Source organism: Bombina bombina, chromosome 6, assembly GCF_027579735.1.
Source record: "Bombina bombina isolate aBomBom1 chromosome 6, aBomBom1.pri, whole genome shotgun sequence".
In the NCBI taxonomy this organism is placed as follows: Eukaryota; Metazoa; Chordata; class Amphibia; order Anura; family Bombinatoridae; genus Bombina; species Bombina bombina.
The window spans coordinates 1,113,713,574-1,113,732,731 of NC_069504.1; the positions used below are offsets into that span (position 1 = coordinate 1,113,713,574).

Genomic DNA, 19,158 nt, shown 5'->3' on the forward strand with positions numbered 1-19,158 from the left:
TCTGAGCCTGAGCTGGTATCAACTGTGTTAAATCTTTGGTTCGTATATACCCTTTGTCTCCGTGTCTCCTCACAGGGAACCTCGAGCGTCCCTCTGGTCCAAGGGTCCAGTGATTGTCACAATACTATTAATGCTTACTTATATAGCTCAAATCCTATATACATATGTATTGTAGATTGGGAAATAATAGAATAATAAGTTAATAGCAATTTCAATAAGGAATGGAAAATGAGACTCTCATTCAATTCAATGTAATCTCATCAGAATAATCTCCTCCTGGTTGTTATTTTTTTATTTTTGCTATTAACAACTCATGATTCTATTATTCCCCAATCTACATTACATATGTATATAGGATTTGAGCTATACAAGTAAGCATTAATAGGTTTGTTATATGCAATTACGTTCTGTTATAACTATGATCTGCTACATCTGGTTTTCTGGCGAGGGCGCTTACTGCCCTGTCAGCTCTCAGACATTGTTCTGTTCTGTTGCCATGGCGACTCAATCATATGAGCTGCACTTTTTCGTCATTTAGCAGAATATGTTATAACATGACCTGACTTTGCTACCATTGTTCTGCTGCAATATGTGGCTATGAAATGTATTCTGTTTTCTCAGTCATATCTGTATTAAATGTTTTATATTTTAGCTGGGCCCGGCCCCACGTTGCCCAGGATGATTACGTCATCACGAGGCGCATGTCTATCCGGGAGAGACTGGTACACAATAACATAATTTATGTAAGAACTTACCTGATAAATTAATTTCTTTCATATTAGCAAGAGTCCATGAGCTAGTGACGTATGGGATATACATTCCTACCAGGAGGGGCAAAGTTTCCCAAACCTCAAAATGCCTATAAATACACCCCTCACCACACCCACAAATCAGTTTAACGAATAGCCAAGAAGTGGGGTGATAAGAAAAAAGTGTGAAGCATAAATATAAGGAATTGGAATAATTGTGCTTTATACAAAAAAATCATAACCACCACAAAAAAAGGGTGGGCCTCATGGACTCTTGCTAATATGAAAGAAATGAATTTATCATATAAGTGCTTACATAAATTATGTTTTCTTTCATGCAATTAGCAAGAGTCCATGAGCTAGTGACGTATGGGATAATGACTACCCAAGATGTGGATCTTCCACGCAAGAGTCACTAGAGAGGGAGGGATAAAATAAAGACAGCCAATTCCGCTGAAAAAAATCCACACCCAAAAATAAAGTTTAAATCTGAAAATATAAGCAGAAGAATCAAACTGAAACAGCTGCCTGAAGTACTTTTCTACCAAAAACAGCTTCAGAAGAAGAAAACACATCAAAATGGTAGAATTTAGTAAAAGTATGCAAAGAAGACCAAGTTGCTGCTTTGCAAATCTGATCAACCGAAGCTTCATTCCTAAACGCCTAGGAAGTAGAAACTGACCTAGTAGAATGAGCTGTAATCCTTTGAGGCGGAGTTTTACCCGACTCGACATAAGCATGATGAATTAAAGATTTCAACCAAGATGCCAAAGAAATGGCAGAGGCCTTCTGACCTTTCCTAGAACCGGAAAAGATAACAAATAGACTAGAAGTCTTTCGGAAAGTCTTAGTAGCTTGAACATAATATTTCAAAGCTCTAACTACATCCAAAGAATGCAATGATTTCTCCTTAGAATTCTTAGGATTAGGACATAATGAAGGAACCACAATTTCTCTACTAATGTTGTTAGAATTCACAACCTTAGGTAAAAATTGAAAAGAAGTTCGCAACACCGCCTTATCCTGGTGAAAAATCAGAAAAGGAGACTCACAAGAAAGAGCAGATAATTCAGAAACTCTTCTGGCAGAAGAGATGGCCAAAAGGAACAAATCTTTCCAAGAAAGTAATTTAATGTCCAATGAATGCATAGGTTCAAACGGAGGAGCTTGAAGAGCCCCCAGAACCAAATTCAAACTCCAAGGAGGAGAAATTGACTTAATGACAGGTTTTATACGAACCAAAGCTTGTACAAAACAATGAATATCAGGAAGATTAGCAATCTTTCTGTGAAAAAGAACAGAAAGAGCAGAGATTTGTCCTTTCAAGGAACTTGCAGACAAACCTTTATCCAAACCATCCTGAAGAAACTGTTAAATTCTCGGAATTCTAAAAGAATGCCAGGAAAAATGATGAGAAAGACACCAAGAAATATAAGTCTTCCAGACTCTATAATATATCTCCCTAGATACGGATTTACGAGCCTGTAACATAGTATTAATCACAGAGTCAGAGAAACCTCTTTGACTAAGAATCAAGCGTTCAATCTCCATACCTTTAAATTTAAGGATTTGAGATACTGATGGAAAAAGGGACCTTGCGACAGAAGGTCTGGTCTTAACGGAAGAGTCCACGGTTGGCAAGAGGCCATCCGAACAAGATCCGCATACCAAAACCTGTGAGGCCATGCTGGAGCTACCAGCAGAACAAACGAGCATTCCTTCAGAATCTTGGAGATTACTCTTGGAAGAAGAACTAGAGGCGGAAAGATATAGGCAGGATGATACTTCCAAGGAAGTGACAAAGCATCCACTGCTTCCGCTTGAGGATCCCTGGATCTGGACAGATACCTGGGAAGTTTCTTGTTTAGATGAGAGGCCATCAGATCTATTTCTGGAAGTCCCCACATTTGAACAATCTGAAGAAATACCTCTGGGTGAAGAGACCATTCGCCCGGATGTAACGTTTGGCGACTGAGATAATCCGCTTCCCAATTGTCTATACCTGGGATATGAACCGCAGAAACTAGACAGGAGCTGGATTCCGCCCATACCAGAATTCGAGATACTTCTTTCATAGCCAGAGGACTGTGAGTCCCTCCTTGATGATTGATGTATGCCACAGTTGTGACATTGTCTGTCTGAAAACAAATGAACGATTCTCTCTTTAGAAGAGGCCATGACTGAAGAGCTCTGAAAATTGCACGGAGTTCCAAAATATTGATCGGTAATCTCACCTCCTGAGATTCCCAAACCCCTTGTGCTGTCAGAGACCCCCACACAGCTCCCCAACCTGTAAGACTTGCATCTGTTGAAATTACAGTCCAGGTCGGAAGAACAAAAGAAGCCCCCTGAACTAAATGATGGTGATCTGTCCACCATGTCAGAGAGTGTCGTACAATCGGTTTTAAAGATATTAATTGAGATATCTTTGTGTAATCCCTGCACCACTGGTTCAGCATACAGAGCTGAAGAGGTCGCATGTGAAAACGAGCAAAGGGGATCGCGTCCGATGCAGCAGTCATAAGACCTAGAATTTCCATGCATAAGGCTACCGAAGGGAATGATTGTGACTGAAGGTTTCGACAAGCTGATATCAATTTTAGACGTCTCTTGTCTGTCAAAGACAGAGTCATGGACACTGAATCTATCTGGAAACCTAAAAAGGTTACCCTTGTCTGAGGAATCAATGAACTTTTTGGTAAATTGATCCTCCAACCATGATCTTGAAGAAACAACACCAGTCGATTCGTATGAGATTCTGCTAAATGTGAAGACTGAGTAAGTACCAAGATATCGTTCAAATAAGGAAATACCACAATACCCTGTTCTCTGATTACAGACAGAAGGGCACTGAGAACCTTTGTAAAAATTCTTGGAGCTGTTGTTAGGCCAAACGGAAGAGCCACAAACTGGTAATGCTTGTCTAGGAAAGAGAATCTCAGAAACTGATAGTGATCTGGATGAATCGGAATATGCAGATATGCATCCTGTAAATCTATTGTAGACATATAATGCCCTTGCTGAACAAAAGGCAGGATAGTCCTTACAGTTACCATTTTGAATGTTGGTATCCTTACATAACGATTTAATATTTTTAGATCCAGAACTGGTCTGAAGGAATTCTCCTTCTTTGGTACAATGAAGAGATTTGAATAAAACCCCAGCCCCTGTTCCAGAACTGGAACTGGCATAATTACTCCAGCCAACTCTAGATCTGAAACACATTTAAGAAATGCTCGAGCCTTCGCTGGGTTTACTGGGACACGGGAAAGAAAAAATCTCTTTGCAGGAGGCATTATCTTGAAGCCAATTCTGTACCCTTCTGAAACAATGTTCTGAATCCAAAGATTGTGAATGGAATTTATCCAAATTTCTTTGAAAAAACGTAATCTGCCCCCTACCAGCTGAGCTGGAATGAGGGCCGCACCTTCATGTGGACTTAGGAGCTGGCTTTGGTTTTCTGAAAGGCTTGGATTTATTCCAGACTGGAGATGGTTTCCAAACTGATACCGCTCCTGAGGATGAAGGATCAGGCTTTTGTTCCTTATTGTGACGAAAGGAACGAAAACGATTATTAGACCTAAATTTACCTTTAGATTTTTTATCCTGTGGTAAAAAAGTTCCTTTCCCTCCAGTAACAGTTGAGATAATAGAATCCAACTGAGAACCAAATAATTTATTACCCTGGAAAGAAAGGGAAAGCAGAGTAGACTTAGAAGACATATCAGCATTCCAAGTTTTAAGCCATAAAGCTCTTCTAGCTAAAATAGCTAGAGACATATACCTGACATCAACTCTAATGATATCAAAGATGGCATCACAAATAAAATTATTAGCATGTTGAAGAAGATTAATAATGTTATGAGAATTATGATCTGTTACTTGTTGCGCTAAAGCTTCTAGCCAAAAAGTTGAAGCTGCAGCAACATCCGCTAAAGATATAGCAGGTCTAAGAAGATTACCTGAACACAAGTAAGCTTTTCTTAGAAAGGATTCGATTTTCCTATCTAAAGGATCCTTAAAGGAAGTACTATCTGCCGTAGGAATAGTAGTACGTTTAGCAAGAGTAGAGACAGCCCCATCAACCTTAGGGCTTTTGTCCCAAAACTCTAATCTGTCAGATGGCACAGGATATAATTGCTTAAAACGTTTAGAAGGAGTAAATGAATTACCCAAATTATTCCATTCCCTGGAAATTACTTCAGAAATAGCATCAGGGACAGGAAAAACTTCTGGAATAACTACAGGAGATTTAAAAACCTTATTTAAACATTTAGATTTAGTATCAAAAGGACCAGAATCCTCTATTTCTAATGCAATTAGGACTTCTTTAAGTAAAGAACGAATAAATTCCATTTTAAATAAATATGAAGATTTATCAGCATCAACCTCTGAGACAGAATCCTCTGAACCAGAAGAACCATTATCAGAATCAGAATGATGATGTTCATTTAAAAATTCATCTGAAAAATTAGAAGTTTTAAAAGACTTTTTACGTTTACTAGAAGGAGGAATAACAGACATAGCCTTCTTAATGGATTTAGAAACAAAATCTCTTATGTTATCAGGAACACTCTGAGTATTAGATGTTAACGGAACAGCAACAGGTAATGTAACATTACTAAAGGAAATATTATCTGCATTAACAAGTTTGTCATGACAATCAGTACAAACAGCTGGAGGAACAGATACCACAAGTTTACAGCAGATACACTTAACTTTGGTAGATCCAGCACCAGGCAGCGATTTTCCAGAAGTATATTCTGACTCAGTGTCAACGTGGGACATCTTGCAATATGTAATAGAAAAAACAACATATAAAGCAAAATTGATCAAATTCCTTAAATGACAGTTTCAGGAATGGGAAAAAATGCCAAGGAACAAGCTTCTAGCAACCAGAAGCAATAAATAATGAGACTTAAATAATGTGGAGACAATAGTGACGCCCATATTTTTTTAGCGCCAAAAAAGACGTCCACATTATTTGGCGCCTAAATGCTTTTGGCACCAAAAATGACGCCACATCCGGAACGCCAACACTTTTGGCGCAAAAATTACGCAACTTCCGGCGACACGTATGACGCCGGAAACAGAAAAAAAAATTTGCGCCAAAAAAGTCCGCGCCAAGAATGACGCAATAAAATGAAGCATTTTCAGCCCCCGCGAGCCTAACAGCCCACAGGGGAAAAAGTCAAATTTTTAAGGTAAGAAAAAATTTATTTATTCATATGCATTATCCCAAATATGAAACTGACTGTCTGAAATAAGGAACGTTGAACATCCTGAGTCAAGGCAAATAAATGTTTGAATACATATATTTAGAACTTTATAAAAAAAGTGCCCAACCATAGCTTAGAGTGTCACAGAAAATAAGACTTACTTACCCCAGGACACTCATCTACATGTTGTAGAAAGCCAAACCAGTACTGAAATGAAAATCAGCAGAGGTAATGGTATATATATATAAGAGTATATCGTCGATCTGAAAAGGGAGGTAAGAGATGAATCTCTACGACTGATAACAGAGAACCTATGAAATAGACCCCGTAGAAGGAGATCATTGAATTCAAATAGGCAATACTCTCCTCACATCCCTCTGACATTCACTGCACGCTGAGAGGAAAACCGGGCTCCAACCTGCTGCAGAGCGCATATCAACATAGAATCTAGCACAAACTTACTTCACCACCTCCATAGGAGGCAAAGTTTGTAAAACTGATTTGTGGGTGTGGTGAGGGGTGTATTTATAGGCATTTTGAGGTTTGGGAAACTTTGCCCCTCCTGGTAGGAATGTATATCCCATACGTCACTAGCTCATGGACTCTTGCTAATTACATGAAAGAAATATCTGTAATGGTCCAAAAACGTTCACATTAAAGTTACTATTTGCAAAATAATTCCCATTGGAGTGCGCTTTTTTTTTGCTCAATATCAAGACTTTTTGCAGCACCCTGGGTTATCGTGGTTGAAGTCTGGAGTGCTGTTAAAAAATAAATAAATATATATATATATATATATATATATATATATATATATATATATATATATATATATATATATATATATATACATATATATATATATATATATATAAACAGGTTATATATATATATATATATATATATATATATATATATATATATATATATATGCGCATCAGTTATTAAAAACACTGCATTACTGTGCAGCATGTAGGTTAATGGCTATGAATTCCATATTCATGTCTTGGGGTGCGGTAAATTGAAGAATGACAAATCAAACAAAAAGTGCATTGCAATATTTGCTTTTTTTTTTTTACTGTGCATAATTAAACATTTTATGTTGTGTTAAATTTTATTTAAGTTTACAACTGCTGTGTTTTGTAGCTCAGTGTCTCCAATGGTAAAATTATTGATGTTAACATTTCTGTGTGACTTGATATTTGGCTGTCTTCTATTAATGGACTTACTGACAGACAAGTAGAGGAGATAAACCAATTTGGATTTGCCTCTGTCCTTGTGGAGAGTGATTAGTGCAATTTGCAGAGGTTAACTGCATGCCACAACCTGTACTGACCTATTTCATTCTGCAGAGAGTGGTTGCGAGACAAGTTCCTTAGGAGCGAGACCGCGGTTCGTTTCACACCAGCATCTCCTGAAGACAGCATGTTTCGAATGTGCTGAAGGCCATTTTCTTTTAGAACAATCAGCTGTGCAACTGCGGAGGGCATCTGTGAAAATAAACGGATACCAGCTGTGAACAAGGTTAGTTTATTAACTACACGATAAACAGATTATTTATAAAGACCAAAAACTCATAACCTTTACTCAACATAGATGGGGAGGAACAGCACAAGCAAATGTTTAAAGGAACATTTTACTCTCAAAACGTCTATCATGCACTAGTTAAACTTGTTTAGACAGACAGATGGGGAAGCATTGTGTTGAATCATCTAACTGGAAAATATATCCCCAACTCTGTAATATCATGAAGTAGCAGACTTCTTGTTTTTAGTGAAGTTGTAATAGTTAGCGTCTGGAACCATTAACATTTACCAACTAATCCTCAAGCCTCAAATTCTGTGGATTAGGATGAAATAAAGGTCCTTGAGAAAGAACCCTCAGAAATATAGGAATCATCAAATTGCTAAATGTCTGAGTAATGAGCACTGTGGCCACAACTAAAGAATTTGCTAATAATTTTGCTTGTTCTCTCTTTAGACTCTGCACAAAAACTGACAAACTGGTGTCTCTCACATCTGGGAGAATTTATCTAAGTCCATTGGTGAGATGAGAACCACCTAAAGAACTGAGTTACTTGAAAATTCAAATTGCATCAGCCAATAGGATTTTTTTCAACCTTAATTCCGATTGGCTGATAGAATTCTATCAGCCAATCGAAATCTAAGGGACGCCATCTTGGATGATGTCACTTAAAGGAACCTTCATTCGTCGGGAGTCGTCGTAAGAAGAGGATGCTCCGCGCCGGATGTCTTGAAGATGGACCTGCTCTGCATGGATAAAGACTTCTGCCTGTCTGGAGGACCACTTCTCCTGGCTTGGATGAAAACTTCTCCCGACTTCGTTGAGGACTTCTTGTCGCTTCATTGAGGACTTCTCCCGGCTTTGTTGACGATGGCTGTCCGGTCTTCAAAACTGTAAGTGGATCTTCGGGGGTTAGTGTTAGTTTTTTTTTTTTTAAGGGTTTATTTGGTGGGTTTTAGTTTTAGATTAGGGTTTGGGCAGCAATAGAGCTAAATGCCCATTAAGGGCAATGCCCATCCAAATGCCCTTTTCAGGGCAATGGGGAGCTTAGTTTTTTTTAGTTAGGGTTTTATTTGGGGGGTTGGTTGTGTGGGTGGTGGATTTTACTGTTGGGGGGTTGTTTGTATTTTTTTTTACAGGTAAAAGAGCCGAATTCTTTGGGGCAATGCCCCGCTAAAGGCCCTTTTAAGGGCTATTGGTAGTTTAGGTTAAGCAAGGGTTTTTTTTATTTTATTTTGGGGGGGCTTTTTTTTTATTTTGATAGGGCTATTAGATTAGGTGTAATTAGTTTAAATATCTTGTAATTTGTTTTTTATTTTGTGTAATTTAGTGTTTGTTTTTTGTAATTTAGGTATTTGTATTTAATTAATGTAATTTATTTAATTGTAGTGTAAGGTTAGGTGTTAGTGTAACTCAGGTTAGGTTTTATTTTACAGGTAAATTTGTATTTATTTTAGCTAGGTAGTTATTAAATAGTTAATAACTATTTAGTAACAATTCTACCTAGTTAAAATAAATACAAACTTGCCTGTAAAATAAAAATAAACCCTAAGCTAGATACAATGTAACAGATATATTGTAGCTAGTTTAGGGTTTATTTTACAGGTAAGTATTTAGTTTTAAATAGGAATTATTTAGTTAATAGTAGGTTTTCTTTAGATTTATTTTAATTATATTTAAAATAGTGGGGGTAAGGGTTAGACATAAGTTTAGGGGTTAATAACTTTAGTATTGGGTGGCGACGTTGAGGGCGGCAGATTAGGGGTTAATAAATGTAGATAGGTGGCGGCGATGTTAGGGACAGCAGATTAGGGGTTAATGTAGGTAGGTGGTTGCGATGTTAGGGGCGGCAGATTAGGGGTTAATAAGTATAATGTAGGTGTCGGCGATGTCGGGGGCAGCAGATTAGGGGTTAATAAGTGTAAGATTAGGGGTGTTTAGACTCGGGGTTCATGTTAGGGTGTTAGGTGTAAACATAAATTTAGTTTCCCCATAGGAATCAATGGGGCTGCGTTACTGAGCTTTATGCTGCTTTTTTCAGCCGGCTCTCCGCTCTACGCTCACTTCTTGTCTTTTAACGCCGGGTTTATAAAAACCTGTAATACCATAGCTGTAGGGAAGTGAGCGGTGACAATAACGTGTAAGTTAGCACCGCACCCCTCATAACGCAAAACTCGTAATCTAGCCGTTTGCTAGGTAAGCCAATAAAAATTACATTAATGTAGTACACCTGATTATAGTATCCACAAAGAAACATACATAGTACGTCTGGATATAGTATCTGTGGAGTAACCTTATGTAGTGGGTCTGCATATAGCATCCAGAGAGTAACGTTGTTTAGTACATCTTGATATAGTATTCAGAGATTAATCTTATGTAGTATATATTTAGATATAGTATCAGGACAGTAACCTTATGTAGTACGTCTGGATATAGTATCAGGACAGTAACCTTATTTAGTACGTCTGGATATAGTACGTATCAGTAGAGTAACCTTATGTAGTACGTCTGGATATAGTATCAGGAGAGTAACCTTATGTAATATGTCTGGATATAGTATCAGGAGAGTAACCTTATGTAGTACATCTGGATATAGTATCAGGAGAGTAACCTTATGTAGTACGTCTGGATATAGTATCAGGAGAGTAACCTTATGTAGTACGTCTGGATATAGTATCAGGAGAGTAACCTTATGTAGTACGTCTGGATATAGTATCAGGAGAGTAACCTTATGTAGTACGTCTGGATATAGTATCAGGAGAGTAACCTTATGTAGTACGTCTGATATAGTATCAGGAGAGTAACCTTATGTAGTACGTCTGGATATAGTATCAGGAGAGTAACCTTATGTAGTACGTCTGGATATAGTATCAGGAGAGTAACCTTATGTAGTACGTCTGGATATAGTATCAGGAGAGTAACCTTATGTAGTACGTCTGAATATAGTGTCAGGAGTGTAACCTTATGTAGTACACCTAAATATAGTATCTGGTGAGTAACCTTATGTAGCATGTCTGGATATAGTATCAGGAGAGAAAGCTTATGTAGTACACCTGGATATAGTATCAGGAGAGTTATCTTATGTAGTATGTCTGCATATAGTATCAGGAGAGTTATCTTATGTAGTACGTCTGGATATATTATCTAGAGAGAAACCTTATGTAGTACATTTGGATATAGTATCTGCAAAATAACTGTATGTAGTATGTCTGGATATAGTAGCACCTGGGTAGTACTTGCTGATTGGTGGTTAAATGTAACCACCAATAAAGCAAGCACTTTCCAGGGTTATGAACCTAAAATGGGCCGGTCCTAAGCTTTACAATTCATGCTTTTCAAAAAATTATAGCAAGTGAACTAAGACAAATTGATAATAGGAGTAAATTAGAAAGTATTTAAAATAGCATGCTCTATGTGAATCATGAAAGAAATAAATTGGGTTTAGTATCCCTTAAGAAAGCAAAAGTACAATTATAGCTTTTACAGTACAGACTTTACAAACAGTATAACTCACAGGGAGTTACAAAACAACTTTTAATATCCAGCAAAGATACAATAACGATACATTGTGTTTTATACTATTCCTACTAAAATGATACAATGTATAATATAATATTCTTACAGATTCATCCTATAAAAGCAGATTTTTTTTTTTAGTATTAGGACCAGTCATTATTGAGACACCTTGTGAGCTGGTGACTGGTAGAGCTGAGTGCGACAATGTTGTGCAACTAAGATCACTATTTTTTAATAAATACCTTTCAAATTTGCTTCTATTATCTAATTTGCTCAACTCCCTTGGTGTCCTTTGTTGAAGGAGCAGCAATGTACTACTGGGAGCTAGTTACACATATTAGGAGAACCAATAACACAAGGTATATATAGACAGCCACCAATAAGAAGCTCCTAAGTCTACCTAGATATTTTCAACAAAGCATACCAAGAGAACAAAACAAATTAGATAATAGAAGTAAATTGGCAAGTTGGTTACAATCACATGCTCTATCTGAATCATAAAAGAAAAAAAAAAATGGGTTTCATGTCCCTTTAAAAGTGAACGTACAGCACCACCTATCTCCTGCTGTATAAACAAGTTCACAGTAAGGTCACACAAGCTGCTGAGTGACAAAAATAGTGATAGATTTTAAACTGTGTAAACTGGGCAGGGCAGGTAATTAGTCAAATACTGATAAGCTAGAGAGCAGTGTTTCTCAACCTTTTTGTAGCAAGCACCCCTGCAGGCGTACACTTGTTTTCTATGTAGCCCAACTGTAGCACAAATGTTATGGCTATTTTACATGAGAAAAAATGGAAATGATGTATTACCTGGTTTCACAAGCTTATCAGATATCTTAATGAAGTATATATACAGGTTGAGAAACTAGGAGTTAGAGTAACCAGGACAATAACCAGGGTGCACTGCTGCTACTGTATGTCTGTGAGGCAGAGTCATACAGCTAGACTGTAACCAGGGTGCACTGCTGCTACTGTATGTCTGTGAGGCAGAGTCATACAGCTAGACTGTAACTAGGATGCACTGCTGCTACTGTATGCCTGTGAGGCAGTGTCACACAACTAGACTGTAACCAGGATGCACTGCTGCTACTGTATGTCTGAGGTAGTATCACACAGCTAGACTGTAACCAGGATGCACTGCTGCTACTGTATGCCTGTGAGGCAGTGTCACACAACTAGACTGTAACCAGGATGCACTGCTGCTATTGTATGCCTGTGAGGCAGTGTCACACAACTAGACTGTAACCAGGATGCACTGCTGCTACTGTATGCCTGTGAGGCAGTGTCACACAACTAGACTGTAACCAGGATACACTGCTGCTACTGTATGCCTGAGGTATGTCTGAGGTAGTGTCACACAGCTAGACTGTAACCAGGATGCACTGCTGCTACTGTATGCCTGTGAGGTAGTGTCACACAAATAGACTGTAACCAGGATGCACTGCTGCTACTGTATGTCTGAGGTAGTGTCACACAGCTAAACTGTAACGAGGATTCACTGCTGCTACTCTATGCCTGTGAGGCAGTGTCACACAACTAGACTGTAACCAGGAAGCACTGCTGCTACTGTATGCCTGTGAGGTAGTGTCACACAACTAGACTGTAACCAGTAAGCACTGCTGCTACTGTATGCCTGTGAGGTAGTGTCACACAACTAGACTGTAACCAGGATGCACTGCTGCTACTGTATGCCTGTGAGGTAGTGTCACACAGCTAGACTGTAACCAGGATGCACTGCTGCTACTGTATGCCTGTGAGGTAGTGTCACACAACTAGACTGTAACCAGGGTGCACTGCTGCTACTGTATGTGTGTGACGTATGGGTCACACAACTAGACTGTAACCAGGGTGCACTGCTGCTACTGTATGTCTGAGGTAGTGTCACACAGTTAGACTGTAACGAGGATTCACTGCTGCTACTGTATGCCTGAGGTAGTGTCACACAGCTAGACTGTAACGAGGATGCACTGCTGCTACTGAATGCCTGTGAGGTAGTGTCACACAACTAGACTGTAACGAGGATGCACTGCTGCTACTGTATGCCTGAGGTAGTGTCACACAGCTAGACTGTAACGAGGATGCACTACTGCTACAGTATGCCTGTGAGGTAGTGTCACACAACTAGACTGTAAGGAGGATGCACTGCTGCTACTGTATGCCTGTGAGGCAGTGTCACACAACTAGACTGTAACGAGGATGCACTGCTGCTACTGTATGCCTGTGAGGTAGTGTCACACAGCTAGACTGTAACCAGGAAGCACTGCTGCTACTGTATGCCTGTGAGGTAGTGTCACACAACTAGACTGTAACCAGGATGCACTGCTGCTACTGTATGCCTGTGAGGTAGTGTCACACCACTAGACTGTGACCAGGATGCACTGCTGCTACTGTATGCCTGTGAGGTAGTGTCACACAACTAGACTGTAACCAGGGTGCACTGCTGCTACTGTATGTCTGAGGTAGTGTCACACAGCTAGACTGTAACGAGGATGCACTGCTGCTACTGTACGCCTGTGAGGCATTGTCACACAACTAGACTGTAACCAGGATGCACTGCTGCTACTGTATGCCTGTGAGGTAGTGTCACACAACTAGACTGTAATGAGGATGCACTGCTGCTACTGTATGCCTGTGAGGTAGTGTCACACAACTAGACTGTAACGAGGATGCACTGCTGCTACTGTATGCCTGTGAGGTAGTGTCACACAGCTAGACTGTAACCAGGATGCACTGCTGCTACTGTATGCCTGTGAGATAGTGTCACACAACTAGACTGTAACCAGGATGCACTGCTGCTACTGTACACCTGTGAGGCAGTGTCGCACAACTAGACTGTAACCAGGATGCACTGCTGCTACTGTACGCCTGTGAGGTAGTGTCACACAACTAGACTGTAACCAGGATGCACTGCTGCTACTGTATGCCTGTGAGGCAGTGTCACACAACTATTCACTGCTCTCTGGTGTTTTTTACTCTCCTGTAACTCTCTTCTGGTACGTGAATAGTGACCCTGTCAATCTGCAACTATTTACTGCACTCTGGTGTTTTTTACTCTCCTGTAACTCTTCTGGTACGTGAATAGAGACCCTGTCAATCTGCAACTATTCACTGCACTCTGGTGTTTTTTACTCTCCTGTAACTCTCTTCTGGTACGTGAATAGAGACCCTGTCATTCTGCAACTATTCACTGCTCTCTGGTGTTTTTTACTCTCCTGTAACTCTCTTCTGGTACGTGAATAGAGACCCTGTCAATCTGCAACTATTCACTGCACTCTGGTGTTTTTTACTCTCCTGTAACTCTTCTGGTATGTGAATAGAGACCATGTCATTCTGCAACTACTCACTGCACTCTGGTGTTTTTTACTCTCCTGTAACTCTCTTCTGGTACGTGAATAGAGACCCTGTCAATCTGCAAACTATTCACTGCACTCTGGTGTTTTTTACTCTCCTGTAACTCTCTTCTGGTACGTGAATATTTACATAGAGCAAATGATTTTAGTTTGTTAATTTAGTCCTACATCTGTTGTACTGTTATCCAATGTCTTATTTCTAATGTTCATTTAATTGCCATGTGATGTTCAATCCTTATCAATACTTGCTATTATTCTAAAATGTATAGCTGTCTTATTCCATAGTTTTAACCTCCCCCAAATTGTATTGCCTTTCCAATTGTCTTTGATTAGCAATCAACTAAATTTAGTGGACTCAGCTGACTGCCCTCCATGCATATATTTCACACCAGTCTAGGATGCACATTGCAATAACAACATATGTTCACATTTTCAAAGTGAACATTTTATAAGTGAGGCACTAGCAATAGAATTATACAAGAATTGAACAAGGATTGGGCAAGGGGCAAGAAAAAGGCAGGTACTTTTATAATATTATGTTTAATATACCTTACTGTTTTCTTATGCAATTGCTGTCTGTATGCCTTATGTGTTTAACTGGTTCCCTCTTTTGTAAAAATACCTAATATCTTCTTATTCCTTTTTGCTGCCTTTTGTCTCTATAACAAACTACATTATTCAATTACTCCTTCTCCCTCTCCACCTGCACTGTTCATTAGCCCATCTCTCTTAAACTCACCTTACTTTTGTACTCATGAACTTTACCTATTCCTAAACACTCTCTCTCCCCCCTGCACCTTGTCTCAAAAGCAGTCTCACTACTGCAAATCTGTATCTCATCTCATGTCACTCTCCCTCTTGCTTTTACTAACTGCTGGTGACATCTCCCCTAATCCTGGTCCCCAACAACTGCCTAGCCGTGCACATCCATGTATACCATCCCAGACTCAAAAAACAAAACTAACAACCTTACTCACATTCCTCTTGCATCAAAAGCCACTTCCCACTTTCACTTGTGCACTTTGGAACTCTCGCTCTGTTTGCAACAAATTCACTTCTATACATGACCTCTTTATCTCCCACTCCCTCAACCTTCTGGCCCTAACAGAAACCTGGCTCTCTCCCCTAGACACAGCATCCACTGCTGCTCTGTCACATGGGGGTCTCCACTTCAGCCACACTCCTAGGTCTGGCAATAGACAAGGAGGTGGAGTAGGTATTTTACTTTCCTCTCGTTGCACCTTTCAATAAATACATCCCATCCCTTCCCTCACAATTTCCTCATTCGAAACTCACATGATTTGCTTATTCTCTCCTCTTTCTATACGTGTTGCAGTCATATACCATCCTCCTGGCTCCTCAACTCAATTTCTAGATCACTTGGCTGCCTGGCTACCTTATTTCCTTTCCTCAGACACCCCATCCCTCATTCTTGGTGACTTCAACATCCCTCTTGACAATCCCACTGCCTCCTCTGCAAAACAACTTCTGCAACTCACTTCCTCTTTTGGTTTGTCACAATGGACTGATTCTACCACTCACAAAGATGATCACTCCCTTGACCTGATCTTTAGCTATCGATGCACCATCTCAAACTTCACAAACTCCCCCTTTCCTCTTTCTGACCACCATCTCCTTACTTGCAACATATTATCCCTCCCTACAACTCTCCCTCCTTATGCTCCTCACACCAAACTTCACAGAAGCATTATGTCATTAGATAAACAACAGCTTTCTAATTCCCTCAAACCTCTCCTCTCATCCTTCTCCTCCTTTTCATACCCTGCACAATCTATCTGCCACTATAATTCCACCCTTACATCCGTCCTTGACAATCTCACCCCTCTTTTTTTTTTATAACAAATTTTCGTTTATTGCAGTAAAAATTCAATAACAAAGACGTTCAAATTGAACGTGTACAATCTTATAAGGCATGACATATTATACATCTTATATAGATACCGAACCAAACCATATCTATGCCTTAAATAATAACATTATACTAACATATAAAGGGTAATTTATACCCTGATTCTGTAAAGGGTCAAAATTCCGAACAATACCTGATATACATAGAGAAAAGAAAAAAAAGAAAAAAAGAGAGTGAAAAAACAAACAAAAAACAAAAACAAAAAAAAACCCAAAAAAAAAACCCGACCCTCCTCCACCACCCGATCGCCCAAACCCACACCAGCTCACCAACACTCACTCTTAGTCGTCTATCCAACTTCTGGGGAAGTGGCCAGCATATATATTTGTCACTATAAATTCAGATTCCTGAAATGGTTTTATCACCTTTCTTTGGCATGCCATAGGTAGGGATTTAACAAATATTTCCCACTTCTTAAAAAAGATGGGTAAATGATCTTCCTGCGGGTAAGGAATATTAAATTGTTCAGTAGTAAACTGATTCAATAAAGCTTTTTTGAAGTGGGATATCTGAGGTGCATCTCGAGCCTTCCATAATTTAAGAATAAGGATATGTCCTGTTAGTATAATTGTATTGATAAGATTATAGTTTTTGGTTATACCTTGATAGTTTACCAGGAAAAAGATCTCTATAGGTTTTAGTTGATGATCCATCTGTAAGATTGTGTTCATCCAGTAAGTTATCTTTTTCCAATATTGGATAATTTTGGGACATGCCCACAAACAATGAAATATATCCGCCCTTATTGCAGAACATCTAGAGCAGAGAATACTTGTCTTGTACCACTTAGATAACAGGTCCGGTGTAAGATACCTCTGTAGACCTACTTTCATTTGCGACTCTCTCCATATAGTTGGGACCCAACTTTGTTGTGCTATCTTGAAACTGTTAGTAATAATCTGCTCGTCTATACCTGAGAAATAGCGGGACCATTTTACTGTCATGTCACTGACTTGAATATTGGAAGACTTTTGCGTTATCAGTAAATATAATGGAGAGATTGGATATACCCCAGATGCATATAAGTTTAACCTCGCTTGAATGTCTCCTAAAGACCAAATATTTCCAAAATTACTAAGTAGTTCTTGCAGATAATGCCTTACTTGCAAGTAAGCATAGAACTCATGAGCCCCCAAATCAAAATTCTGCACTAATTCTGCAAACGTTACTGGTAGACCTGCATTACCCAATATCTGTCTCAAAAATTTCAGACCCTTTCTCTCCCATTTCTTAAAGATCCGGTTGGACAAACCAGGTATAAAATTAGGATTACCACATATAGATAGATATTTTGAAACATGTGCGGGACACTCTAGAATATTACACAATTTCTGCCATGCCACTATGATATTCTTAAACTTAAATGAATAGAAGATGTTAGAGGGTAGCATAGTCAATGGGCAATGGAGTAACGCCTTCAGATAGAAGGGAGCAACCATCTCTGATTCCCAAGTAAAAGAGGAAATTTGCTCTTTTTCGGTTAACCAATCTATCGCGAATCTAGAAATACAAGCTAAATTATAGGCCTGGATGTTGGGGAGGGCAAGACCCGCTGCCAGCTTATTATTCATAAGTCGATGGCATGCAATTCTTGGTTTAGAGTCTTTCCAAAGAAATCGCGCACATGCTTTGTTGTACTTGACAATATCTTTTTTATGAAGAAATAAGGGGATATTCTGTAAAATATATAGAAATTTAGGAAAAACAATTGATTTAATCAGCATTACTCTTGCCGAAAGAGATATAGGCAGCCCAGACCACTCCCCGAGCTTTTTACAACATTGTTCCAGGCAATCCACATAATTTGCATTATACCAATCCGCCGGATTACATGACAGTCTCAAACCTAAGTATGAAATTTGTGAGACTTCCATAAACGGATGCTCTATGGTAGGTATGGATTCTTTTTGCAACCACATGAGTTCTGATTTTGTAGTGTTTATCTTGTATCCTGAAATCTCCCTGAAATCAAGGATAATACCTTGCAAGATTGGTAGTGCTATCTTGAGATTAGATAAAAATAAAAGTAAATCATCTGCATAAAGAAGCAGAACATGTTTCTCCCCTGCGAATGAAATACCATCTAACTCCTGGCGCAATAATATAGCCAAAGGTTCTAAACTAATATTGAACAAAAGAGGGGAAAGTGGACATCCCTGCCTAGTACCTCTGTGCATGGTCAATCGTTGAGATGCAACATTGTTAATAATCAATGCGGAAGTCGGGGCGCTATAAATTAGCCTGATATAATCCTTAAACTGTCCTGACAAACCAAAATGGTCAAGGGAAAAGAACAAATGGTCCCAGCTAACCCGGTCGAATGCCTTCTCTGCATCTACTGTTAAAATCGCTTTATCTGTGCTCTTATAGTGATTGGGGAGCGCCAACCTATTCCAATAGGACTCAATGAGTATTAACAGTTTCCGCATATTTCTGACCGGGTTCTGTCCTGGCATAAAACCAGATTGGTCCCCATGTATTATGCTACCAATACATGGTTTTAAACGGTTAGCAAGAATGGCGGCCAAAATCTTATAGTCCGTGTTGAGGACTGATATAGGTCTATAAGAATTAGGTAACTCGGGGTCCTTGCCCTTTTTCAAGATTAATGAAATGTTCACGGCGGCAAAATACTGAGAACACCTAGAGTTCTCAGAGAAATAATAATTGAATAGCTTTTCCAATACTGGTACCACCTGTGGTTCTAATATCCTATAAAATTCAATGGGAAACGAGTCTGGCCCTGCTGCCTTATTTGGTTTAGCGTGTTTAATTGCAGTCATTATCTCTCCTTCCGAGATAGGCTCATTTAAGGAATTCCTCATTTACTCTGATAATTTTGGGACCTTTATCCTCTGCCAAAATTCTCT

At 39.1% G+C, this 19,158-nt stretch overlaps 1 protein-coding gene across 2 annotated transcripts in view; it reads right to left on the reverse strand.

The window, feature by feature from the left end:
* PKP2 (plakophilin 2) overlaps positions 1 to 19,158 on the reverse strand; it is a 214,735-nt gene that overhangs the window by 20,127 nt on the left and 175,450 nt on the right. For both annotated transcript variants that reach the window (XM_053719062.1, XM_053719061.1), the window contains exon 10: positions 7,305 to 7,458. In XM_053719062.1, the coding sequence (XP_053575037.1) occupies positions 7,305 to 7,458 (154 nt within the window). The remainder of the gene's footprint in view (positions 1 to 7,304; positions 7,459 to 19,158) is intronic.